Source organism: Mangifera indica, unplaced genomic scaffold (genome assembly GCF_011075055.1).
Source record: "Mangifera indica cultivar Alphonso unplaced genomic scaffold, CATAS_Mindica_2.1 Un_0016, whole genome shotgun sequence".
Classification (NCBI taxonomy): Eukaryota; Viridiplantae; Streptophyta; class Magnoliopsida; order Sapindales; family Anacardiaceae; genus Mangifera; species Mangifera indica.
Window position 1 is genome coordinate 260,158 of NW_025401108.1, and position 26,031 is coordinate 286,188.

The 26,031-nt window shown below is 33.1% G+C and overlaps 3 protein-coding genes and 1 pseudogene across 3 annotated transcripts; 1 reads left to right on the forward strand and 3 right to left on the reverse strand.

Moving 5' to 3' along the window:
* The first annotated feature begins 1,289 nt into the window (after positions 1-1,289).
* Positions 1,290-3,273, forward strand: LOC123205810 (histone-lysine N-methyltransferase SETD1B-like). The gene is made up of 2 exons (XM_044622852.1): positions 1,290-1,815; positions 2,600-3,273. Exons 1-2 carry the CDS (start codon positions 1,392-1,394, stop codon positions 3,085-3,087), a joined length of 912 nt encoding a protein of 303 aa, XP_044478787.1. The 5' UTR covers positions 1,290-1,391; the 3' UTR covers positions 3,088-3,273.
* Positions 3,274-4,854: 1,581 nt separating this feature from the next.
* LOC123205816 (beta-fructofuranosidase, insoluble isoenzyme CWINV1-like) lies at positions 4,855-7,570 on the reverse strand. The gene is made up of 7 exons (XM_044622860.1): positions 7,283-7,570; positions 7,126-7,134; positions 6,090-6,949; positions 5,849-6,007; positions 5,500-5,738; positions 5,301-5,391; positions 4,855-5,233 (listed from the first exon to the last, which is right to left on the reverse strand). Exons 1-7 carry the CDS (start codon positions 7,518-7,520, stop codon positions 5,012-5,014), a joined length of 1,818 nt encoding a protein of 605 aa, XP_044478795.1. The 5' UTR covers positions 7,521-7,570; the 3' UTR covers positions 4,855-5,011.
* A 1,746-nt stretch (positions 7,571-9,316) lies between these two features.
* LOC123205821 lies at positions 9,317-11,647 on the reverse strand (annotated as a pseudogene).
* A 7,266-nt stretch (positions 11,648-18,913) lies between these two features.
* Positions 18,914-21,533, reverse strand: LOC123205820 (protein SRG1-like). The gene is made up of 4 exons (XM_044622863.1): positions 21,041-21,533; positions 20,538-20,779; positions 20,125-20,449; positions 18,914-19,443 (listed from the first exon to the last, which is right to left on the reverse strand). The coding sequence occupies exons 1-4, from the start codon at positions 21,293-21,295 to the stop codon at positions 19,168-19,170; spliced, it is 1,098 nt and encodes a 365-aa protein (XP_044478798.1). The 5' UTR covers positions 21,296-21,533; the 3' UTR covers positions 18,914-19,167.
* Between the last annotated feature and the right edge of the window lie 4,498 nt (positions 21,534-26,031).

A 26,031-nucleotide genomic window follows, 5' to 3' on the forward strand; every position in this document is an offset into this window, starting at 1 on the left:
TGGTAAGATCTTCAAATGCATCTAAATCTCAATGGAGAAACCAAAATTACTCAAATGAATTTACAAGGTTTTCATTCTACTCTGATTCGTTACTCCATTTCAATTTTTGTTTTGACTCATTAACGTGTTTGTGATTATTTTTTATTCTAGTTGATATCTTTTTGTTGTTATAGTTAACTTAATGGTATATGTGTTAACCATTGAAGTAACCATTGAGGTTAGAGCTATATGTGTAACCATTGAAGTAAAACATACAGTTATGTAACTTAATGGTATCATAATGATTCCAATATTGCAAAAAAGTCATCGCACATAGTTATATGAAATAGTTCCAAGATAATAAAAAAATATAATTTAATATTAAAAAGATTGCAGAACTTATGGTAGAGTCTTATGTTTTCTTATAATTACGACTTCTAGATGTAGTTGTACACGTATATATGTCTTGTTTTAACCTATGAGTTGATAGGACAACTATTTATTAATCATTAATTATCTTTTTAAATGTTGTATTTATAAATTTAATCAAAAAACAGTTTTGACCGTATAACTACTAGCGAGTAAGGTTGTCAGCTTGTAAATTAGTAGTAGATCTTGTTTTGGTTAGTTTGATCTTCAATGCTTTCATTAAGTTTACCTAAGCAAACAAAAAACTATGGTGATGTCAAAGAGTTCAAGGTGACAAGGTCAGCTATGTGTGGACTCTGTCTTCGCGTGAGAGGCAGTGATAGATACTATTAGAGTTAGATTCAAACCGAGTCTGTTTGAGTTTAAACTTAAACTTGGCTTGAATGAGTCCGAAACAAGTCAACCTATACGAGCTTAGTCAAGCTCGAGCTTAAGCTATTCGTTAAAATTTTCAATTAAAAATTTTGATACAAAACGATGTCGTTTTGACCAATATGTATTAAAACGACGTCGGTTTAATAACGAAAAATGAATCGAATCAAATTTGATCCGAATTTGAGTTTGACTTTCACAAGCTTGATGAGCTTGAGCTCAAACTCGAGCTTAGTTATATGTAAACTGAGTCGAACTTGAGTTCAAACGAGTTTGAACTCGATTCGATTTGAATCTAGCTCTAGATACTATTTTTAGAATTAGGGCTGAATGATTGTATTTAATATAATAATATATATATATTAAAATAAATATTTTAAGCTATATAACAAAAAATTTAAAGTAAATATTTATTATGATTTGATTCATTATCTAAATTATAAATAGTTTTTTGAAAATTTTTTAGCTTGAATTGAACTGTTTTATAAGCTAACTCTCTTAACTATAAATATTTTAAGGTTTGAACAGAATTATAGGGGATGTGCTGGTCGCCATAAATACCCTTTGATTTAAATTCTGAAACTATTTCACTTTTCCTTCAATTTTTGTCAATGGAAATCTGTGGAGAAGACGGTTCAAAAATCGCACTAAAGCCCAATTGCAAGACCGTGTTTGGTAGAGGTTCAGGCATCAACACCAGTGACCGTACAGTATCTCGCCGCCACGCTGTGCTTTCACTGGAAGACTCCGACGAGAGTGTAATAGAGCCAACCGCTTGTTTTGAAGTTATAGGGAAGAACCCCATCTGGGTTCGGAGCGGAAAGAGCGGGAAAGTTGAGATTTTTAGGAGGTCAGAGAAGGGTTCCGTGACGGCCGGTGACTGGGTGTGTTTTGGCGGTCAAAGTCAAGGGCCTGTTTGGTTTTCTGTAAAGAGAACTGGGTTTGAAGAGGAAGAGAAGGAAAACGATACCGATTCAAGTGAGTCGAGTTTGACTTTGGAGAGTGTTGATGTGTCAAATATTGATCCTGTTAAAGGTATGAATTTTAGGGTATTTTTTGAAAAAACTTTAAAACATTTAAACGTCTTCTGAAGTTCTTATTTTATTTAATTTGTTTTGGCTTGGTCTTGATCATAGTGCTTAGAGAGTTAAAGGTAATTGTATTGGGACTTTGGGAGTGGGATTTTTTGGAAGCTCATTTGCTTGCTGAAGAAGGATTTCTTTAGGTGCTGTTTTGAGATGCATTCTCTGAAAGTACTTGAATTGATGCTTTGCCTTAAAAGTGTCTTCTGAACAACCAACTATCCACAGTTCACTTAGTATTATTATTTTTGTCCTGAAAACGTGAATTTTTAAAATGGGGTTATGCTTTTTGACAAAGCATTTTGAGGGAGAAGTGTTTCAAGTGATTTTCATGTGTTTTGTAGAAGCACTGTTGAATATGAGCTTTGAAATATTTCTTTTCTTATTCTTATCTCAGTATTTAACAGTAGATTTCCTTGTTTTTTATTTACTTTTCTGTTTAGTTTGAGTATTAAAAAAGATGTCTGCAAATGTGTTCTGAGATTACCACCCCTTGTTTTGGATTACTTTCTTATCACTACATATTTGTTGCAGAGAAATGTCCTTGTATATTTTATATGAACTTCCTGCGTTCATCGTGGTCTATTCTTATCTTGTTCATTTGTTGAAACAACTGAAGTTCTTCCGTTAGATAATAGTAAATCATATTATCTATTTTAAGATCATATTTTGATTTATTGGATGTGCAAGTGATAACAGAATTTGATAATTACTGTAGAATACATTGTGAAATGCAGAGTTTGGTTTTCTTGAAATTGGGCATGAATTTGATCAGTATCCCAAGGGAATGATCTGTGATATAAGTAAATGGGACTGGTTCCTTGAGGAACCCAGAAAAGATAGTGATGAAGAAGATGATGCATGTGATCAAAGATATAAGAGGGGTGTGAGAAGAAAGAGAGGGAAAGCTAAAGACAATGCTGATGATGAAGATGACTGGACAGGAGAAAGTGAAGAAGATAAAGAGCTAATTACGAAAGTGCAGAGGGTTCCAAGATCAACATATTCTACCAGATCAAAGGACCGCGGCAAAGCACAAAAGGGTACAAAAAATAGCAAAATTTTGGCACAAAATAATGGTACCCCCGCAATGGGAGATGAGACTGATGATGAAGATGATCCTACATTGGGAGGCTTTATAGTTGATGATGAAGATATGGAAATAGATCAGGAAACCAACTTGGACGAAGAAGAGGAAGAGGAAGAATTTGATGATGACGACTAAATAGATGATTTTGGAGACTAGAAATAGAGCATAGATTTTTTGGACTTATGCCAGTATACTTACAATATGGTAATTCTTTCTTTAGTGGTTTATCAGCAGAAACATAAAAAACTGGTATAGTTTCCACGTGTAATTTATGTATATATATGCATTCTCTGTTATGTATAATAACTCTTTGGTTTACCAGTTCACTAATGTACTTCTAACTAATAGCCTGTTTGGTTAATGATTTTCATAATTTTTTTATCTATAATTATATAAATAATATTTAGTTAAAATATTATTAAGTTTACCAGTTTTTGCTGAATTACAGAATCATTGAAATGTAACAAGAAAGATGCATGATGAAGAGAATATCAGAATTGCTTTGTGAATACTCTGATACCTGAACTGGCAAGAAAGCAAACTCATAAAAACAAAATTTGCTTGAGCCATCAAGTGAAGAATATCTTGGTTCCCTATGATCTTCAGTACAAGAACTCAATGAAAGGTAGAATTATGACAGTATAGACATAACAATCATTTCAACTTTCCATTTGCATTCAGTTCAATCTTTAGCTTGACTGTTGCAATTGTTGCTGCTGTCTTTGAGCAATTGGCCTCAATCCTACAGCAGCAGATATCTAAGGGTGGGCAGTACTTGGAGGAGTTGATGAAGCTGTCCAAAAGCTTAACATAAATTTCCAGGCCATCAGAGCAATACTCGACGAAGTAGGTGTTGGGACAGATTATGACATCAAAATGCATAATAGGTGCTGGGACAGATTATGACATCAAAATGCACAAACACAGCAGAATAACAAATTAAAATTAATTAAAACACACATGAAGCCCTAATCTTACCTTAGGATCCGTTTATAGGACTCATTAGACAATCATGTTATAAGATAAAAACAACCACAAGGGGCTTTAATGTTACTCTCATTGGTCCCTCCTTTGTCTTTATTAATCACTAGGACGTGTGAATTGCTCCCGATTCGAGTCTAGGACGACATTGAGGTATCCACACAAGCGACTCGAGGTACTAGAGGCTATGGATGGCTCTGGAGTGTGCTAGGACTATTGGTGAACAGGATGGATGCGCATGGTTATATAAAATTGACAAAAAAAAATCTCTACGGAATGAAATTTAATTTGTTTATGTAGAACACGATGAATGGTCATGTATAGGGTATGTACGGTTGTTCACATGAATTGTATCGTATCGTTATATAATCTAAAATATGTGATTATTTGAATTTTTGAATATACAATAAGATTATTGAATAAGATCAACATAATCATAGATATATTCAAAGACATTTTAGTCATTTTATCTATTCGATATATGTTTATGGATTGAAAATGGTCAAGCGTAGATTAGGATGTGAATTTTGGTTTGCTGTACAGTCGTGCATGAAGGGTGCATGCCTGTACATTAGCTTGCCACATGGACAATATGAATATTATCCTACGTTATAGAGTTTAAATCTAGTACATCCCTATGCATCAAGGGATGTACGGTTGTTACATTGATCATAAAAAGAAATTATTTAAGAAATGTGTATCTGATAAAATAAATTTTTTTCGTAGTTGGAGAAAGGAGAGAATTTCTATTCTTTTGGAGTTTTATTTTCCTGCCGAGGCAAACTGAGAATTACTGATATTTATTTACCTGCTTGGGTTAGTGTTGGGAAGTCAAATTGCTTGACAGAATGTGTTGCTATTTTAGGACAGTTTTGATTTCTCTTTTAGTGTATATTTTCTTTTTTCTATTTCACTTCCTAGTTCGTATTGTATTTGCTAGTTTGCATTGATTCTTATTAGTTTTAGTAACTAGATTGTTTGTATAAATCCTTACATTGTTTAATGAAAAGGTGACATAATTTATTCAAAACCAAGAGATCCACTGCTTCAATCACTCTAGTAAGTAACATCTCCTTCTTTAGGAATCCATCAGGATATGGTGATCCTCTTGCTGTATTATTTTATTGATTCGAGCTTCTTTCATACTCCAGGCACTGAGGCTTGTGATCTTTACCTTCTCAGTTCCATAATTGAAAGCATACAAATGGGTTTCTTCATCAATAGCTAAGGTTGGATAGACTCTAGCTGTGATGCAAGCTTTGCCTCCTGCGCCGAAGCTCTCCACTATAGAGTGATCGATCTGTGGAAAAGTGATGAATTAGATGTGAAGTAAATTAATTGCTGGATTTCTATTTATTTCAACTCACCAGGCTCCTTAATGACAGATTTTCATGAACTGGATCCACTTCCACAAAAGCCCCATAAGTGGTCTTATCATTTGCAGTATCTAAGGAAGACCTATAGTCAATTCCAAACATGAGATAAAATAGGACTCAAAAATAGATCAAATTTGTGATGTTTTGTTTGAAATTAACAGCTTTAGAGAGTAAAGATAGAGAAAAAAACCTGCTTTGGTCACTGCACATGAGCACTGCATATTTGTCCTGGTCTTTGAATATTCTAAAGAACACTGCTGTATATTCCTTTAAGTCATTTGAAGCCAAAACTAGCAACCCAAATGGACCTAGTGCTCCTTTAACTGATGAACCCAATTGGCTACAGAGCAACTGCGGATTAGTCAAGCTTGAGTCCAGAACTTCTGCTTTCTCAAACCCAGTTACTGCAAATGATATCTCAACATCTGCCTGCAAAATATGTCATAGTTTATATGTATATATATCATGTGAATAGATAGTTAAGGTGATATATGTGTTGCCACATTTCCCTCTTCATTACTTCTAAATGAAAAACTAACCTGTGCAGCTGTTATACCAGTGACTTCAAGCAGTGATCCTTCCTCTAACAATTTGCTTGGCAATTCAACTTGGTGTCCATGTAGCCTTTCAACTTCAACGATAGGCCATTGCATCAACTGTTTCCCAGATTTATCTAGCCAAAGGCTGCGAGGAATCGCCTGCAAAATGAATCCAAGGAAAAAGTAACAATGACTTGAACATGACTTGCCATTCAACCAGATTAACTAATCTCTAAATTACCTGTAATCCAGACCAACCCTTCTTGATATCATCAGCCTCACTGGATGATTCATTAACCCATGCCCACAAGATCCTCCTGTTGTTGGCACTATCAAAGAAAGTCTTTGAAGCATAAAATTTCCCATAATCATATCTTAATCCTGTAACTTTATCTATAGAACCCTCCTCAGGGATAAACTTATCAGTGTTAACATCATATGTACCAATAATGTAACAATCAAATTTTGTATCAAATAAACTAGCCTTAATCACATGTTTAATGTTGGGTCCAAATTTTGATGTATCCAAGCCTGTTAGACTATCTGTAGAAACTGGGAAAAAATCCACGCACTCCCACATTCCAGTACCCTCTACAGAATGTAAAGGTTGTTCAGCTTTACTCCAATGCACAAAATCTTTGCTTCTGTAAAGAAATACTAATCCCTTATCATGAAATTCACTTCCTATGACCACTCTCCATGTGCCATCTGGGCCTAGCCAAGCTGTGGCAGGATCTCTAAAGGAGTTTGGATCAATATTTTCAGGGGGTTCCATCAGTGGATTTTCTGCAGACTTAACCCACTCTGTAAGGTAAGGATCAGAGGAATTTTTAGGCACCGCCAGGTTTTGAACTTGTTTGTTGTTTGAGGAAATGCCCGTGTATAAAATGGCTGGTTCACCTCCTGGTAAAATTGTGGCAGAACCTGACCAGCAGCCATTGATATCGGACGCCTCTGATGGGTACATGGCAGGATCATGAAGGGTCCAATTAATCAGATCAGTTGATGTAGAATGTGCCCACACAATACTGGCGTTCCACACTGCTGCTTGTGGATTGTATTGGTAGAACAAGTGGTAAATTCCCTTGTAGATCATAGGAGCTGAAATTAAGAAATTACATCAATCCCTCATTACCTTGCTTGACAATTTCATCAAGTCAACGCTTAACACAAACAGAAACTCCGAAATAACTTACACTCTTGATTATTTCTTAACAGAATTGGGGAAAAAATAATCAGTGTAAAGGCTGAAACAAGAGCAGAAGAGTAAAACTAACCATTAGGATCTGCATAAGGAAACCCGAAATTTTGTTCATGCCACAATCACGACATGTTCAAAGGATAAACACAAGAAATCATTAGAGATGTAGACAATAGCAACAAGATTAACTAGTCTTGAAAATTTTAAATAAAGAAAAGAAAAGAAAATGTTACCATTCATCCAATTCATGGCGGGCTGGAAATGATAACTGGTTCTGTAGGGTTGAGCAGTATGAGTGTTTCTGCAGGCGTTCTTTGAAGCTTCAAGCTGAAAAAGGCCATGGCCTAGCAGGAGAGTAAAGAGCAATAAGACTACAGAAACACAAGAGCTGGCCATGGTGGGTTTAGCATTGAAGAAGCCTATTGGTTTCTTTATAACAAGAACGAAAGACTTGAGTATGTTGTTAATCATTTCTTGGACAAAGTATATTCCTCAACAATATGCAGGGCCATTTTTGATTGGTCACTGAGCTGGCTTGAACATTACAAAATTAAAAAAGGACTAGAGTAAAAATATTTAAAGGCCTTGAAGCAGTGTGTCCCCACAATGCAAGAAAAGACCTCATTTAAGCTACGCTTATCTGTTTGTTCTTCTGGTAATAGTCAAAAATCATATCTGTCTGTACTTGCAAGTGGGACTTGTTTAGCTAAATATACTGTCAATATCATACATTAGTTGTTTTCTATATTTTCGTGCAACTGCAATTTGTCTTGCCACGTATTAATGGGCAAAAAAAACCTCCAATCACCCTCAAACCCATATTAAATTTTTTATTAAATATATTTAATAATAATATTAAAAAATATATTATTTTATTTTATTTTATTTTTTAAATTTTAAAAATTAATATTTATTTTTATACCTAAACTTAAAAAAGTGACTTCTCTCCTCTCTCAATTCTCTAAGTTTTTTTCTCACTTTTCTCTTTGGTTACTGGCGACCAACGTAACGTATTGCTAGATGATGACAATTGTCTAGGTCATCCCAACTTTTATACAATATTTAATGACAGCCCACCCCAAATTTTTTCCCCTTTCACCGGCCTATCCATCCTACCTTCAAGATTTCTCTTTACTGATTTTGACAATTTCAGCTCCAATTTTTTGTTTTCACTCAATTTCTCAGTCCTAATCATTTTCAAAATGGCTTCATAGGTTAATAATCATATCAATTTGTGTTGGTTTTTGGGTTTGTTTCAACATTTTTTAGATATTGCATTTTCTGGTTTGAAAATTTTTCTTTCTTGAGGGAAAATACTTCTTTGTTTGTTTAGTTTATGATTTAAAAGTGTGTACCGATTTTTGTCTTTGAAAATTGAAGAAGCCGGAGTTTTCCATCGGCTTAGTTTTGAATTTCGTTAAGAGAATTTATGCTTTCTTAGCTAGAAATGGTTAATACGTGTTTGAAATATTATTTTTGATGAATTCTTTAAGCGATTTATTGGTTGAAACGATATAAATATACTCTTTTTGTAACCATTGTAGTGATGGTAACGGGCTAGGTGCCCCGTGCCTACGACTGTGCTAGTCTTAAATGGTGGGTTCATTTTGAGTATGAGAAGTTTACAAATTGCAGGCTACTCATTCTTAAATAATTACATGCAGGGCCAAATGAGCCTGAAAATTAGGAGGAGGTGTAATTAAAGTTGAAGAGAGAATTATCCAGGAGGCAGTGTATGTGTCTTCATATTGCTCAGGTCAGAAGTCAAGCTGCTCAACTTTTTAACTTTTGGTGACAATGAAAATTGATACTTGTCTGTATTTTGGTTCAACTGGTCTTGTCCCATAATGGGGGGCGAATTGAACACACAAATTTTCTTTCTTGGCACAACATTAAGTAATATACTTAAGGCCAAAAGACTATTTCCCACCCAAGTTTGAATACAAAGACAAATATACATTCGAGGGGTTTTATGGGTTAACTATTATTAAAATTTTCTGTCAAAGACAAAAGTAAAATTATGATTTTATCATTAAACCCAAATCTATTTTGCATCAGTTTATTTGATTAAGTGTATTGATGATGTTGACCTCCGCAAGAGTACCTAATGTGACGACGGGAAAATTGGCAATAGATATATAAATTGACCAAGAAAGTAAATACATAGTGGGTGATATCATATCTCATATAGGAATAATTTATTTATAAATATGTAAATGTAGCAATCTGCATGATATCTCCTTCCATCGCAGCTATTCAGTTTTGCATCAGTTTATTTGAGCCTTTTTCATGCTCGAGGCACTCAGGCTTGTCACATTGATTTTCTCAGTTCCATAATTGAATGCATACAAGTGAGCTTCATCACCAATTGCTACAGTTGGATAAGCTCTGGCTGTCAGACAGGCTTTTCCTCCTCCACCGAAACTCTCCACTATAGAGTGATCAATCTACAAGATTAATGCAAGTGATAAGTAAACCATGGTCATCTTAGTTATATCACCGTTTCCGTTTGATAATATTTCCCAATTGAATCAATATTTGGAATTATTAAGTGTTTGATATCAACTCACCAGGCTTCTTAGTGATAGCTTCTCATGAACTGGATCCACATCCAGGAAAGCTCCAAATGTTGGTTTCTCATTGTCATTATCCAAGGAAGAACTGTCATGCAAAAAGAAAGGACTATATTAAGAAAAAAAATGTAAAAATATTAGGGGAAAAGAGAGAAAAGGAGGGAAAGAACCTTCTTTGGTCACTGCACATGAGAACTGCATATTTATTCTGGTTTTTGAAAATCCTGAAGAACACTGCCGTGTATTCTTTTAAGTCCTTTGAAGCCAAAACTAGCAGCCCAAATGGACCAAGAGCGCCTTTAACTGATGCACCCTTTTGGATACAGAGCAACTTTGGATTGGTCCAACTTGGGTCCAGCACTTCTGCTTTCTCAAATTCAGTTATCTGAAATGATATCTCAACATCTGCCTGCAAAACAAATCGAACCGAGAAATAATTGTATCACATCATTGTACGTCTGTTTAATAAGATCTTATGTCGTCGTCCATCCGGACCTTTTCTTTTGACTTTGATTATAAACATAAAATCTAACCTGTGCGGCTGTGATATAAAGAACTTCAAGCGATGATCCTTCCCCCAACAATTTGCTTGGCAAATTTACTGGATTTTCTCGTAGTTTCTCAACTTCAGCTATAGGCCATTGCATCAATTGTTTACCGGATATGCCTAGCCAAAGACTCCTAGGAACTGCCTGAAAATTCAGTTGAAAAAAGAGTGTTATATGTGGTTTAAAGATACTTGAAACTAAGCCGTTGAGAGATTGAAGTTAGCAAATTTACCTGTAATCCGGACCATCCCTTCTTAACATCATCAGGTTCACTAGATAATTCATCAATCCAGCCCCACAAAATCCTCCGGTTTTTGGCACTGTCAAAGAAAGTTTTTGAAGCATAGAATTTCCCATGATCATATCTTAAAGCTGAAACACCATTTATGGAACCTTCTTCTGGAATGAACTTGTCCGCCGTAACATTATATTTACCAATAATGTAACGGTCACTTGCCTTCACGCTTGCTTTAAGCACGTGCCTAATGTTCAATCCAATCATTGATGTATTGACGCCATTTCGACTATTATTCAAAACTGGGAAGAAATCCGGGCACTCCCACATTCCAGTTTTTCTTCAGAATGTAATGGTTGTTCAGCTATAGTCCAATTTACAAAATCTTTGCTTCTGTAAAGAATTGCCAATCCAGTGCCGTTAAATTGCCTTCCTTCTATGATCACTCTCCATGTGTCATCAGGGCCTAGCCAAGCTGTTGTAGGATCTCTAAATGAGTCTGGATCAATTTGTTGAGGAGGCTCTATTACAGGATTTTCTGTTGACTTAACCCATTCTATAAGGTAAGGGTCAGGCAATTTTTTGGGCAGTGCCAAGTTCTGGATTTGTTTGTTATTTAGGTCCCTTCCAGTATACAAGATGACTGGTTTGCCTCCTGGTAGAATTGTAGCAGAACCCGACCAGCAACCGTTCATATCATACGGCTGTGATGGGTTGATGGCTTCCTCATGTGGGATCCAATTAATCAGGTCCGCTGATGTAGAGTGTCCCCAGTACAGGTTACCAGAGCCAACCGTTGCACCGTGTGGATTGTATTGGTAGAAAAGGTGATAAATTCCCTTGTAAATCATTGGCCCTGAAAGAATTTTCCTGAGGTTAAAAAGAGTGGAAAACAAGTAGTTATTGAAGATTATTGTATAACAAAACATAGAACTAACCGTTGGGAACTGCAGATTTTAGTCCACGTAATTTCCAAGCCAGAAACGTAAAAAAACAAGAGATCACAGGAAGCAAATGTTAGAGAAATAACTAGCAGTAAATATATGAAGCTAAAGTTACCAAATCAAGAAGACTGGACCCAAAAAAAAATAAATTACCACTCATCCAATTCTGGGCAGGCTGGAAATGGTAACCTGTCCTGTAAGGTTGAAATGAAGAAGGTAGAGATAACTTAAGGTTTCTGTGAGCAGGGTTTGAGGCTTCAAGCTCAAAAACTGCATGGCTAAGCAGGAGGGAAAAGAAGAAAAATGGAAAATTACAAGACTTACTCATTTTTTGAGGATGGGAAGAGCACTGCATCGCGGGCTACTTATATATCAGAAATCATTTGCAGGGCCAAATGAACATTGAAAATTATGCAGAGAAAAATTCAAAGTCAGAATTCAAAGTGAGGTGTTTTAGAATTAGAACGAAAGTGGAATCGTCTTGCCCATATTATAAGGGAATAGAAATTCAAAATTTGATTTGATGGGAGTCCAAGAACCTGTTTTATACGGTATTGGAATTGGCCTTGTCCCATTTTTAGGGCGAAATGAATACAAAATATTCATACCCTTTATATCACATCTTGCATTGTTAGGAGATAAATTTTTGAGTTGATTCAACAAAATAAATGTGTATTTTTTGTTTATATATATATATATATTCAACTGAATAAATGTGTACTTTTGGAAAGATGATATCTAAGGTTCAAGAGGAGGACAAACTCTTAATCTCACACACAAAACTTATTTCAAAATTCATTTGTGGAAATCAATCAAAATCTAATTTCAAATTTGTTATCTTAATCTAATGGTGCAAGAGCTAATTGTACTTTGTTAAGATTAAGATGAATATTGGACGAAAATTTAAACCATAGGTTCTAGTTTAATAGGATTCCAATCCTTGAGCTAAAATACAAAATCTTAAATTGAATGAGTGTCATATGGTTAGGGGGATTTTTGAGCAGTTTCCTTTCCGTTCTTGTTCACTTCGTATTGGAGACTTGCCAACTAGAGTTGGCTTATTTTTGGTAATCAACAAATTATATTTTTGGCACCATTGATATGATATGTTTCTTTTCTTTTTTTTTTTCCTGTGTGTATGTGTGTGTTTCTTGTTCAAAATCCTTTGATCGTTTCATTGGTTCTTTCGTTGAGAGACATAGCGCAATTACAGGAATTGACTATAGCGCAATCTCATTCTTAGCGTCTGGATGCTATACAATCTTCCATGGGAACGTGACAACTGATAGTCATAGATGTGTTTTTGATGTTAACATTGATGGATGGAAAATAGATTAAGCTGTTAAGTCAATGCATGAATCATCACCTCCAAATAATCACTGTACAGTTGCATCTCCATCAATGGTGGCGAAACATCAAGGAAATCCATGTACAGATCAAATAATGGAACCTCTACAAGCTAGATCTCCTCGACTTGATTTTCCAATATTTGATTTAGTCGATCCAGTCTCATGGACATTCAATGCTGAACAATTCTTTGTGCAGTAGGCAACATCGCATGAACAAATAATGTCAATGGTCTCGTTTCATTTAGATGGAAAGGCTTTGCAATGTTTTTAGTGGATGGCAACGTACAACCAATTCACTTCATGGGATCAATTTACAAAATCTTTAAAATCTTGATTTGGACATACAAAGTTCGATGATCCTCAATGGGCACTATCGAAATTGGTCCAAACAACGATGATAGAGGCATATCACGACCAATTTGAAGAGTTGTATAATACAGCTATGGGATTGCCTATTTTCTGCTAAGTTGTTTTATTTCAAGGTTAAAGCCATATACTAGAGTTGAGGTAATTTGTCTAAGACCCATAAATCTAACCCAAATGGTGGGTTTAGCTCATTTACAAAAAAAAGAAAAAAATTACACCAGGATCATAAAGTCATCCTAGTCAGATTACTACACAAACTATTGTGCTAGAACGAAGACAAATGCAACTCCAATATTGCCAGTGAAAAAAAATCCCCGCTGTGGAAATGCAACATCAAAGGGAGAAGGGTTTGTGCTATCATTGCGGTGAAAAGTATTCTCCCAACCATCGATGTAAATCAAAGTCTCAATTTTATTTATTGGATCCAGATCCGGATGACAAAGAGTTTTGCTCAAGAGAAGAAGAACAAATGGTTAAACAATCTCGTAGGAGAAAAAACAGGATGTTTTGGGTGAGATTTCATTCAATGTTCTGTCTGGTACAACGTCCCTTGCAACATGGCGTTTTGAAGGTTGGATAGCAGGGGAAAAGGCACAAGAGTTGGTTGATAGTGGAAGCAAACATATTTTCATGCGAATTTGAGTTGCCTCATCCTTAGACCTTCTAATTATGCAAACTTAAAACTTTGCAGCTGCAGTGGGAAGTGGTGAGGAATTATTTAGCGAAGGTTGCATTCAAGAAGCAAAGATTCAATTAGCAAACTTTGAAGTTATTACTAATTTATATGTGTTACTCCTCTCTGGATTTAATATTGTTTTGGGAATAACATAGTTGGTTACCTTGGGTCTGACGATTCATGACTACAAAAATCTTACCACGTAACTCACTTGTAGGGATCCAATGGTGAAACTGCAAAGCAGGTCGCCATTAAACACGAGCTTCCTTCAGTACAACCAATTTATCATGACACTAAATCGATGACCTATTATTGTTGCCTAGAGATTCTAGCCATATGGGTTGTGTTGACCGGAAAGACCTGATTTGAGTTTGGGGAAAATGTCACAATTGAAGACATTACTTCAAAATATGTCATGATTTTTTAGATGCCTAGTAGACTTTCTCCTCTCCGAAGTTATAATCTTGATATTTCTTTGTTGATAGGAACTTTGCTTGTAAATGTGTAGCCTTACAAGTCTCCTCACTTTTAGAAAACTGAGATTGAGAAACTAGTTATTGAGATGTTAAATGAAGGCATAATACATCCCAGAACCAACCCTTCTCTTGTTCTTTGGTGGTAGTACATGCGGCTTTTTTGCAAAGATTTTAGAGTGCTAAAAGCTGTGATTGTTAGAGACAAATTTCTATTTTCGACTATCAAAGAGTTATTAGATGAACTAGGAGGTTTAAATTATCTCAATAAATTAAATTTACAAGTACGATGCCACCAAATTCATGTCAAGACTGAAGATAACTCCAAAAATACCATGAAGCCAAATTTTCTATTTTCACAGATTCTCACAACCCAAATTTATTTTTATAAAAAAATTACAACAAACTGTTAGGGCAAAAGTATATGTTAAGAAGAAATCAAAGGAGAAAGGAAGAATGACAAGTGGCAGCCAGATAAGGAGAGTACAAGATGATCAATCAAGCCAGGAAAGTAGTATGAGTCAAAGGCAGCAGGTAATGGAAGCTAGGAGCATGTACCAGATCCTAGGGAATTAAAAGATGAGGTGACATTCTCTGAGAGAAACAGCAGGCGCGAAGGAATGGAAAAGGAGTATAAAAAGACTTGGAGGACAGAGAAAAAAGGTAGAAGAAATTTTTGGCAGAAGTAAAGGAAGAGTAGGGAAAGACAGCCTCTCGAAGAGCTGGAGCAGGTTTGGGGATTGTAAAGGGAGCTGAGTACCTTGTTCTTTTGAATGTATTTTGCTATGGATATGTAACATTGACAGGAAACTTGATTGTTAAATGTAACATTCCATTAATGAATGAAATAAATTCATATGTTCTGCTGTGAATGAATCCTTGTCTGTGAATTAATTACATTGAATATATCACATTGGAGAAAACAATCTGGAATATCCTTAACGGCTTTGATAGTTGAACTGGTGGAAGACACTTCTGGAAAAGCTGCTGCAGGAATGCTTCAGTCATCAGCATAGGAGAGCACTGCAGTAAGGAGTAGTTCTGCTCCATCTGAAGGTTTGTATCACAAACACTACTATCAAATCCAACTACCATGGCTGCTATCCAATCTATTTAGACACATCCAGCTCATTTTCCTGAACAACAAAGTCATTAATGGGTTATTATATTTTTTGGGCAGATTGGTTATTCTGGATAATTATACCCCATGACAAGCCATACTTCAAGAATTTCATGCATCTCCATTGGGTGGCCATGCTGGTATATTACGTACATTTATGCAAATTAGAAGCAGTTTTATTAAGCCAAGTCTTTGCCAAGATGTCAAACAATTTATTGATTATGGCCTAATATGTTAGCAAGCTAAATCCACCAATTTTAAACCAGGAGGATTACTATAACCCTTACCCATTCCAAATCAAGTATGGGAAGACATATCCTTGGATTTTATTACTGGTTTACCTATGGTTAATGAAAATTCAGTCATAATGGTGGTGGTAGATACACGTTCAATATATGGGCATTTTTTAGCTTTACTGGCTAATTTTACTGTATCAATGGTTGCTACCAAATTTGTGGCTGAAATTGCCAAATTGCATGGAATTCCTCAATCCATAGTTAGTGGTTGTAATAAAATTTTCATCTGTTCCTCTTGGACTGAATTGTTACATCCTTAGGGGACCGCATTATCCATGAGTAGTGCCTATCACCCCGGGATGGATGGACAAACTGAAAGTCTAAATCACCATTTAGAGATGTATTTGTCTTGTTTTGTGATGATGAACCAAACCAATGGATGAAACTTTTATCATGGCGTAGAATTCTAGTATAATAATGCTTTCCATATATCAAGGAGCATGACTTCATTTCAAATTGTATATGGTCGGCCTCATCAGTGTCACAATATTTTGCAAAGTCTTCTTCTAACGATACCATGGTGTTACGTAAATTAAAAGCCAATTTGTATCAAACCCAAAATAGAAGTAAGGACAACGTCTTTTTTTGGGACCCTATCAGGAGGTTAAACATATTGGCTACTTGACTTATCGTATAAAATTACCTTAAGCCAGTAAGATACACGACATTTTTCATGTTGCGTTGCTTCGGAATTATGTTGGGATCCCACTTAAGTTTAGACTAGCTTACCATCATTATGATATGAACCTTAGGATAACTACATCTTAAAAATTAATTATTAAGATGAGAGAACTCAAGACTATATAAATCCATATTAGTTGTTTATACTTTTTAATATAAGATCTGTAACCCCAATGCTCATATAGGTTGACTGTACATTAGCTTTCTGATAATCTCGGGCAAACACACTGCAGCTGACTGTACGTTAGTTGTCTATATGTTAGCTTTCTGATAATCTCGAGCAAACACACTGCAATCGTGCGATGTGAGAGTGGTGATGAATCTGATACCAAATGTTATGAATATTAGGAGAATCATACTTTAAAAGCTAATTATTAAAATGAGAGAACCCAAAACCATATAAACTTCACACTAGTTATCCATATTTTTTAATGTGGGATTCAAGTCTCATACTTTATACTTAAAATACTAACATATTAACTTAAGATTCTTCACCAATTTCGACTCTTATGGAAATATAGGAGGATATAAGAGTTATTATGCGACAAAGAAAACCAGTTTCTCAACTACTAGTGCAATGGGACTTACTACCACTAGAAGACTCAACCTGGGAGGACACAATTCTTTTTTTAACGCAGGGATAATGTTATGACACATAGGATTAATGAGGTAACAACAAGGCATCCTAACCAGCTCAATGAAAGAGAAGAGTCAAAAGCAGAATTTACGAAGTCAAATTTGGTGATTACTAGGAGAGAGTGTAATTGAAGAGCGCTCGAATGAATGAAGCAGTTTTTGAATTAGTTATTTTCTTGCGTGTCCAACCAACTTGTGAAGATATTACGCTTTCCTGAGAATTAGTTCTATGTCTTCTATTTTTTAATATCAATAAACTAGCCTATAATATACCCAACTTAATTTCACTAGCAATATATTGTGTCACACATAAACTTTCAAATAGACTGATTGATATTTCGGTACACACACACACACACAGAGTCTGCAATTACTTGTTCCTTTTACATGCGGATTAGATGGGGATAAGGTTGTGCTCCAGTCAAATTTTGATTTAACACTCCTAAAAATCTTATGTTATTCCTACTTTCTGCTTCATAGGTTTCAATTACTTATCATAGGTTCATAAAAAATTAATTTTGTGTGTATTATATATATATTTTCAGTTTATTAAGGCAAGGGGTAAAGGGGACATAAGTTGGATGAATCTCCCTAGATATAGTGATGAATATATGAATAAGGTAAATAATTTTCTTAACTAGACATTTTCCTTGACAGCCCATAGGAACATAATTTTATGCCCACGCAAGAAGTTAGGGCAAACCTAAATCTTTGTAAGAATAGGCCCAGACTCACCCTTAAATTTATAAAATTTGCAAGTATATTTCTAAGCCCATGTAAAAAGTTTGAGAATGAACATAGAGACCTTCCCTGGTATCCTAAGCCACCAGAACAAATTATGGGTGAAACGAACTTCCCCTGGTAGCTTCAATCACCGGAACGTCACAGGCCACATGTGTGATTTCACATAATTAAGTAAAATTCTATCCTTATGACTTTAATAAATTAGGAAATGAAGGTCATCATCGTCATTTCCAAAGTTTCAATCTTACTTTATGCAAAAATCATATAATCAAGGTGAAAATTAATTAACCCAGTTTCATTCTTTTCAGGTCTTATAAAAGTTGGCACTTTATTGTTATTCGGACTTCACATGGTCTCAATATTTTCTCGTCAAATATTAATGACCAAAGAATTATTACCTTAGCCCAAAGACAGTAGTTGAAGCTGTAAATAAGAAGGATTATGAGGGTGAGAGTAAAAATTTAAGAGTAATGTTATGCGTATTTATTTTTGGATATACAAATTTATATACATTCATAACTATCATCACATGATTAAGTATTATTTTATTTATAGTTTAAAATTAGTCAATCATATAATAACACATATAAGTGTGTATATATTTATATATCTAAAATAAGTATCGTAGTTTTATTGAAAATTTAAATCTTTATGATGATATTTCAAGATTAATTTATTTACTTATTTTAAGATGATATATATCTAAAGTAAGGCCCAGACTCTCACATGAGCTTCAAATAAGAATACACATAGGCCTAGAATAGGAATACACACGGGTTAGAAATAATTTTTAGTTATAATTGAATGTCGATCATATATTATATTATATTAAATTTAATAATCTATTTAATACTTTTTATTTAAATTATTAACTAAAAAATCTAGGAAAAGTATTAAAATTAGGTGACAACTTTAATTTATTGAAACTTTATTTTACTTTATTGGTTTTATTATTAATATTATTAACGTGTTTTCTTTGTCATTAATTTGATATTTATGCTATCCAATTATTTTAAGATATTAAAGAAAAACTTGACGGAGAGTGTTGATAGAGACTTTATTAATATTGAGGTTAAAGAAATCTTATTAGAAGAAGAAACTCTACAATAATAACAGTAACATCAAATAAAAGAAGTTCAACCTTCGAATAAAGTGTTCAATTTAGATGAGCTAAGGGTTTATTATTTAGTGATCATACTCGGGTATCTATAAAAATCAAACAATTAAACAATTTTTACCATTTATTATAACAATATCTTATTTTCACTTATTAATAAATTACAAACTGTAATATATCACACAAATTTCTAAAGCATCACATGAACCAAATTATTTTTCAGCACTGCCCTATGGAAGCAGAACTGAATGATCAGACAATTGCCTAGAACACACCGGCACACACAGTATGATACAAATCTTACAACACAAGATCATTTATTCCCAAATAGCAATATTATTCTTCTAGGTCGTCGACCGTTTATTCAATTATCGTGCTGCATGCTTTCACATTTTCAATCTTCATGTTGGCCAAGTATTTTTGTCCATTGAGCTTCAGGGAGGAGGAACCTTTGACGTAATCTTCCGTCCTTATTTTCTTGAACAATGGTGGGTTTTTAGGGTTTACCAGGCTTCTCGCTGGTCCAATCTCTGCATCGAACCTTGGGTTGACGAAAAAGGCAACTGATATCCTCTCTTTCTCTGAGTTTATCGTTACCCTGTGCTCAATGCTTTGATAGACTCCGTTACTTATAATCTGTGCAGATTTAATGTTCATAGTCATATATACTCAACTTATATAAACAAGTAATTACTTCAATAATTCTCTTAAACAAGTTAGACTCCGTGGGAATTGTAATAAAAAATTTTCTGATATTGGTTAATATTAATTATGGTTTTGATTTAATAAAACCATTAATGAAATAGTCGAACAACAATTTTTAGATGAATTTAAGTGATTAATAAAAATAAGTTTAATATATTTACAAGTTATAATTTAGATAGATAATATTAATATAAGTCTTAAGGTTTATGAGATCTTTGATAGACGGTCTATTAATCTTATGTGTCTACTATAAAAATAATTAGTATATTTTTATTTATTAAAAATTACCATTTAAAGAGGTTTTAAGAGTAAAATATTAGTCATTTATATGTGGTATAATCTCGCTAGTATTACTGAATCACAACTTTACGAATTCAGCTTGTATTACATTCCAAGTATTTATAATCCTAAAATTTAATTAAGTATTTTATGATACTGTAGAATTAGCATTGCACCATTAAACTTATATGTTTATATATATTAAATCTTAGAAATTTATCCTGATCTTAAACTGTTATTTATATGCGTGTAAATATTTATCCGAAAGACGGATTGTAGGAGCGCAGTGACAGTATTTAGCAAGAAACAGTAAAAGAGAAAAGTTTGGCAAACCTCAAGAATATCTCCCAAGTTTATTACAAAAGCTTCAGGAGGGATGCTAAGAGGAATCCAAACGCCATCCTTTTTAATCTGAAGGCCGTCAACTCCATTAACTTGATGCAAAATAGTGATGCCAGTGGCATCAGAGTGAGGAATAATACCCATAACCACCTCTGGTTCTGAACATGGAGGATAATAATTCAACCTTACTAATTGCATGCCATCTTCAAACAGTTCTTCCATTTCTTTGATCTCCATCTTCAGATTCTTTGCTATCATCCCAAGCAGTATTTTGGACAGATTTTGCAATTCCTGGAAGTAACACTCTAAAGTATTCCTGCATGTGTATGCAAATAAATAAGTAAACTAATACTCATCAAATAGTAATCCATTCTTTCCCAGTTTATCATAGACAAATTAGTCACCTTAATGATGAAGGGAGCTCTGGAAAGAGGTATGGTTTTCTCCTGTGAACCGGGTTGGTTATCATAAGCAACCTGTCACCCCAATCAAGTTTTCCGTCGGATCGAACAAGGGATCCATACCCTTCAAACTCACCTGGTTTTATCTTGAATTTCATTTTGTCTTCAACAGGAAGCTCACAAAATTCTTGGATCTCAAGTTTCAGCTTCTCCAGCAGTGAAGAGCTGACTCCATGGTTCACCAACTACATCATAATAACACAAACCCACAAGAGTCAGGCTGTTTTTCATTTAACTTTTTAAATATATTATCTTTTGTGCCTAACACTCAAAGTCGATATATTATCCATAGCACTATTTTCACATTAAAATAACAGATAAATACGCGAAACCTCTTTGCATGTCCAAGAACAAACAATTTAATCATCTGTATATATTTAGGTTCCTGAAATTAATCTAAGTTATTAACTATATGAACCTTTCTCGTTCTAGCAACGTTTACAAACCTGAAAGATACCCCATTCTTTGCACGTTGCCTCCAACTTCTCTAGCTCAAGCTCTGTGTGTTCCTTGGAAACCAAACGTTCCAAGTCAATGGTGGGGATTGCAGGGAAGTGATCGTTCCCGTTTAAGAGTTTTAGAGGCTCTTGATCGGGACGATAGTAGTTGTTTGGCACAGTGATGTTGGGGTCTTTGATGAGCTCCTGAACGCTAAGCATGGAGAATTCAGAGTCCTCAAGGTGTGACTGAGATGATAACATTTTGATCAATGTCGCTTCAAGCACAATCTGCTGTACGTACCTCCATATGGCAGCATGGGTATTTATATACACAGAAAAAAGAAGAAAATTAATTAAAATTTTTGTAATTTGATTATTTTGTATATAATTAATTAAGTGCTGTTTAACTACAAGAAGCTAGATATTGACGGCCATTCACCGTTTGTAAATACTAAAAACTATACAATCAGATTTATGACTTCTGCAGAGGACGAAGATATATAGAATAAAAGGGGCATACCCTTGACAATGGTTGAAGGACCAAACAAAAGGCTTAAAAGCTCCCCCTACAATTATAGTGCCAAATCATGGGTGGGAGTCTCCTTAGACAATCCAACAAAAACAACAATCATAATTTCTCACATTTCGACCAATCCCAACCAGAGGACAAAGATGAAATAAAAAAACAGGAGTCCAACCAAATAATAGCCCAAAACGAACGACAAAATCGGTGTTTTTTTTATTTATATTTGTAGTAAGTAAAATGTAAAGTTGCATCTTTTTTGGTGTTGCATGCTTATGCAAAGCCGACCTCATATGAATCTCATAAAATCACTAATACTCTTCACTGGAACAATTCTTTGCTGTGCGTGCTTTAAAAAGATTTACCTTGGCATCTATTTTATCAATTGCAAAATGTGGCAACGCCGTTGAGATTATTTGAAAAGGTTTTCCATGATGCTTAATTATGTTGTTGCATCTTTCTTGTTTTGTCTCGCTTGGTCATTACTTTGTTGGCTTGTGGAAATCGATACCAGTCGAAGAGAAAGATAAATATGCTTCTCATTGTTTTTGTTTTTTAATATATAGATAAATTTGATCTATCTTTGCTTAAAGAAACTGTCTTACGAATAATGGAGGCTGATGTGTATTCCAGAAAGCAACTTACAGAGGCATAAATACGCTCCCTTTTGTAGAAAACTTACCAAAAAGTGCTTGAGCAGTAGACTTGATACTCTCTTTGTATGTAATTCATGATCTCCAAACTTCCTTGTCCAAATTTTGCACCTTATTTTCTCAAAGAAGAAAGAACTTTGAATTTTGCACCTTGTTTGAATTTGTGGCAATCCTTTTTAGTGGATAATTCAACTTTTTTAGTGGATACTTAAAATGTTGATTTTAAAATAAAAAGCATAAAAGAGAGAGAACTTTGAACAAAACTAACAAGCCAAAAGATTAAAAAATGGAATTGTTTCCATTGTCATCCCTTGGCACCGGTCGAAGTTGCGTAAGAGATCTGGCCATCTAAATTATGAGCGTGCTCAAATGTGTTATATTTCATAAAGTTGTCACATGTTGTTTGACAAATTTATTGTTGACAAAGTATATTCATAATTTATAGCCTAAAAATCACATTTCTATTTTTGACATCTCTAAAACTAAGTTCAAACGTATATTTAGTTCTGAGTAATTAGTTAAATATCGTCATCAGATGATTAGATATTTCTTTGTCATTCAATTAAAATCAGTCATTTATATAATATAGTATTACTCAATTAGAACCTCAAAATTGTATATGATTTTATTATTAATTTACCTACTCCGATGAATTTGAATGAGAAGATAATATCAATTAATTTTATTTTGAACTAAATGATTTTTAAACTATTAAATTACCACAAATTAATGTTCATGGATTTATATAAAAGTCTAATATTATTTGTACAAATAACAATATGTTTTTATATAATTAGATAGTTAAAAATTAAAGATCAAATAATACGTAATTATATGATAATACATTGTTATTTATGCATAAAATTGTACATAAAAGTGATGCATATAGTTTGATTATATATAAAAATGTGTTATATTAGTCTAACCCATGTTTAGATTATACATCATAATACAAAATTGGTAATAAACTATGCGATTTCAATTCATATAACTTCACAAATATTTATAAATAAAGAAAAAGAATTGTAAAATCAAGATACGTTCAAAGATTGATGAGTTATTTTTAAGCATGTATAGGTTAAATTATGTGTACAATAAAATTATATATATCTAGTTTTAAATATTTTATTGGGTATCTAAATGATATATCATTATATGTTAAAATTTATTTTATCATTAATTAAAAATTACTTAATCATATAATAATACATGATTTAAATATCTAATTAAGTATTCGAAACTAATATATTTAACATTGTTATTTCTTATATTATTGTCCCGTGTAAACAAAGCAATATGATCCTTAAGTAATCTTTTATAATTTCTTTTTGATTTCTATATAATTATATTCAAGTTGGTTGTGACATTAATTTAATATAACAATAAAACTATGTGTACCCATTTTAGATATACAAATATGTACACACATATATATGTCATTATATAATTGATGATTTTAAATTAAGGATAAAATAATATTTAATTATGTGATAACACGTATGAATATATATACATTTATATACCTAAAGTGGGTACACATAATATTACTCTTTAATATAATTATAAACATATTCTAAGGTCACTTGTATACCCTTTAGGGACTATTGACTCATATATTAAAATATTATTTTAATAATATATATTTTATTATTAACATTATTTTATTAGATTTATTAAATAATAAAAAAATTAATAATCTTTTATTAATAATGATAATATGTTAAATAATATAAAAGGGGATATGGGTACTACTTTCTCTTTAGTATTAAAATATTATTAATTTAATCTCAATTTTGTTATAATTATATTTTTATTTATTAATATTTTAGGATAAAAATAACTTCATTTTCAATTGGTGTAATTAGAAATATAAAAAATATTTTAAAATATTTATATTCAAAGACGTTTAAATAAAATTATATTTTAATATTTATTCATTTCTTTCAATCAAATGTAATAATTATTTTCTATTTACTAATTTTTATTAAATTTTAACAAATATATTTATAATTTATGTTCAATAATTTTCTGGTTAATTTATCTTTATGATAATCTTTTATTTTTTGAAATAAAAAATTACTCAAATTAAACGTTCCCTTCAAAGTGTATATATCACTTGACATGGTTAAGCATACATATATTGGCTTAATGTAATCTAAATTTCGATACATACTTTCTTTTGCATTAAGTTTCTACATTTAAAGATATGTCCCAGATTCGATGCTAGATGTTGGAACAGGCATTGGAATTTTATGTAATTTTGTAAAGTGTTATTTTTCAGGAGTTGGCTTCGCAAATTTATTATATTAATCTATAAAGGATGGTCTGAAAAACAATATGAAAGTTATTCAAACAAAAAGAGAACATGTTTGAAATTTATTGGCCATATATTAAAACCTAAATTTTGATTTACTTGGTATAATAATCATATAATTGGTCACAATTTCATATACGCCACTCGAACAACTCGTGTTCAATGATGAGAAACACAGGCTTTAATTTTATCACAAATATGCATAAAATTATATGCTGGGTCAGCAAGAGTGGCATGCACAAATATAAATAAATATCTAAATGTTATTCCTTAACATTTAGCTTGGCTCTGTTAATTGTTTTACAAAGTAATCAATATTAATCTCTTAATGAGTCGCGATTAGGATTTAAAATTTAAAATTTAAAATTTATATTATGAATATCATTTTCAACTACAACCTGTTCCGGAAGCCATGTATTTTATAATATTTATAATACTAATATCCAATGCAAAACGTTAGTAAATTATGTTTTTTTTCTTTTAATTGTTTTATTAAAGTAGTTCTCTATGAATATTATTTAATTAAGAGGAATCTAAATTAAATAATATTCATAGAGAACTACTTTAATATTTAGATATTTATTTATATTTGTACATGTCATGCTCATGACTTGAGTAGCTGGCACACCAAAGCCAAGCTAAATGTTAAAGAAATTATTTATTTATATTTGTACATGTCACTGTTGTTGACCCATCGTACAATTTTTTTTTGTATGTTTATGATAAAATTAAAGCCTGCGTTACTGATCAACGAACACGAATTGTTCTAGTAGTATCAGAGAAATTAAAACAACATGTGACAACTTTATGAAAATCAGATGGCTATAAATTATGAATATAGTTTGTCACCAATAAATTTGTCAAACAACATGTGATAACTATGTGAAGATGGCACGGCTAATGGACTATTTTTCATCCAAATTTTAGTCTAATTTCAAAAACACACTTATGATAGTTAAAATTTATTCATACATTAATTTCTGTTAAAATTTTTTGCTAGAAAAAAAGATAAAATCATTATATTTCCCTTAAACCTTAAAACTTTAGAAATTTATATCATTCCCTCCCTCATTTGGAAAAATAACATTTCTACTATAGGATTAAGTTTTAAAAAAGTGACATTTCCCCCTTTCAAATTTCTAGATGATTTTTTGGTGAACAACAACCGCTCTCTCCCTCATGACGATGACTCTCTCTTTGGTGTCTTCTCTCCATCTGAAGCTCTCTCCTTTAGGTTGGATTTTGTTTGGATTCAAAGAATCCTAACAAATCGTCGTCGTGTGGATAACGACGATAAGTCTAGACTAAGGGTAAATGCCAGAGATGATAAACCCTTGATTTGGATGTGTCATCATTGTCTAGAAGATGACAATTCATCTAGACAACACCGTAGTCATCCAAATGAAGAGTTTCATCTAGATTTGAAGAATTTTGATGAAATCCAGTCGAAAGGAGAGGGCTTCAGATGGAGAGAAGATGCTAGAGGAGAGTTATTGTCGAGAGGGAG

Coding starts and splice junctions, on each gene's coding strand:
- LOC123205810 (XM_044622852.1), top strand. CDS start 1,392: ATGGAAATCTGTGGAGAAGACGGTTCAAAAATCGCACTAAAGCCCAAT. Junction 1,816..2,599: donor AAATATTGATCCTGTTAAAG/GTATGAATTTTA, acceptor TGTGAAATGCAG/AGTTTGGTTTTCTTGAAATT.
- LOC123205816 (XM_044622860.1), bottom strand. CDS start 7,520: ATGATTAACAACATACTCAAGTCTTTCGTTCTTGTTATAAAGAAACCA. Junction 5,739..5,848: donor CTGGTATAACAGCTGCACAG/GTTAGTTTTTCA, acceptor CATATTTTGCAG/GCAGATGTTGAGATATCATT. Junction 5,392..5,499: donor ATGTGCAGTGACCAAAGCAG/GTTTTTTTCTCT, acceptor AATTGACTATAG/GTCTTCCTTAGATACTGCAA.
- LOC123205820 (XM_044622863.1), bottom strand. CDS start 21,295: ATGTTATCATCTCAGTCACACCTTGAGGACTCTGAATTCTCCATGCTT. Junction 20,780..21,040: donor AAGAATGGGGTATCTTTCAG/GTTTGTAAACGT, acceptor ATTATGATGTAG/TTGGTGAACCATGGAGTCAG. Junction 19,444..20,124: donor ACTTGGGAGATATTCTTGAG/GTTTGCCAAACT, acceptor AAATCTGCACAG/ATTATAAGTAACGGAGTCTA.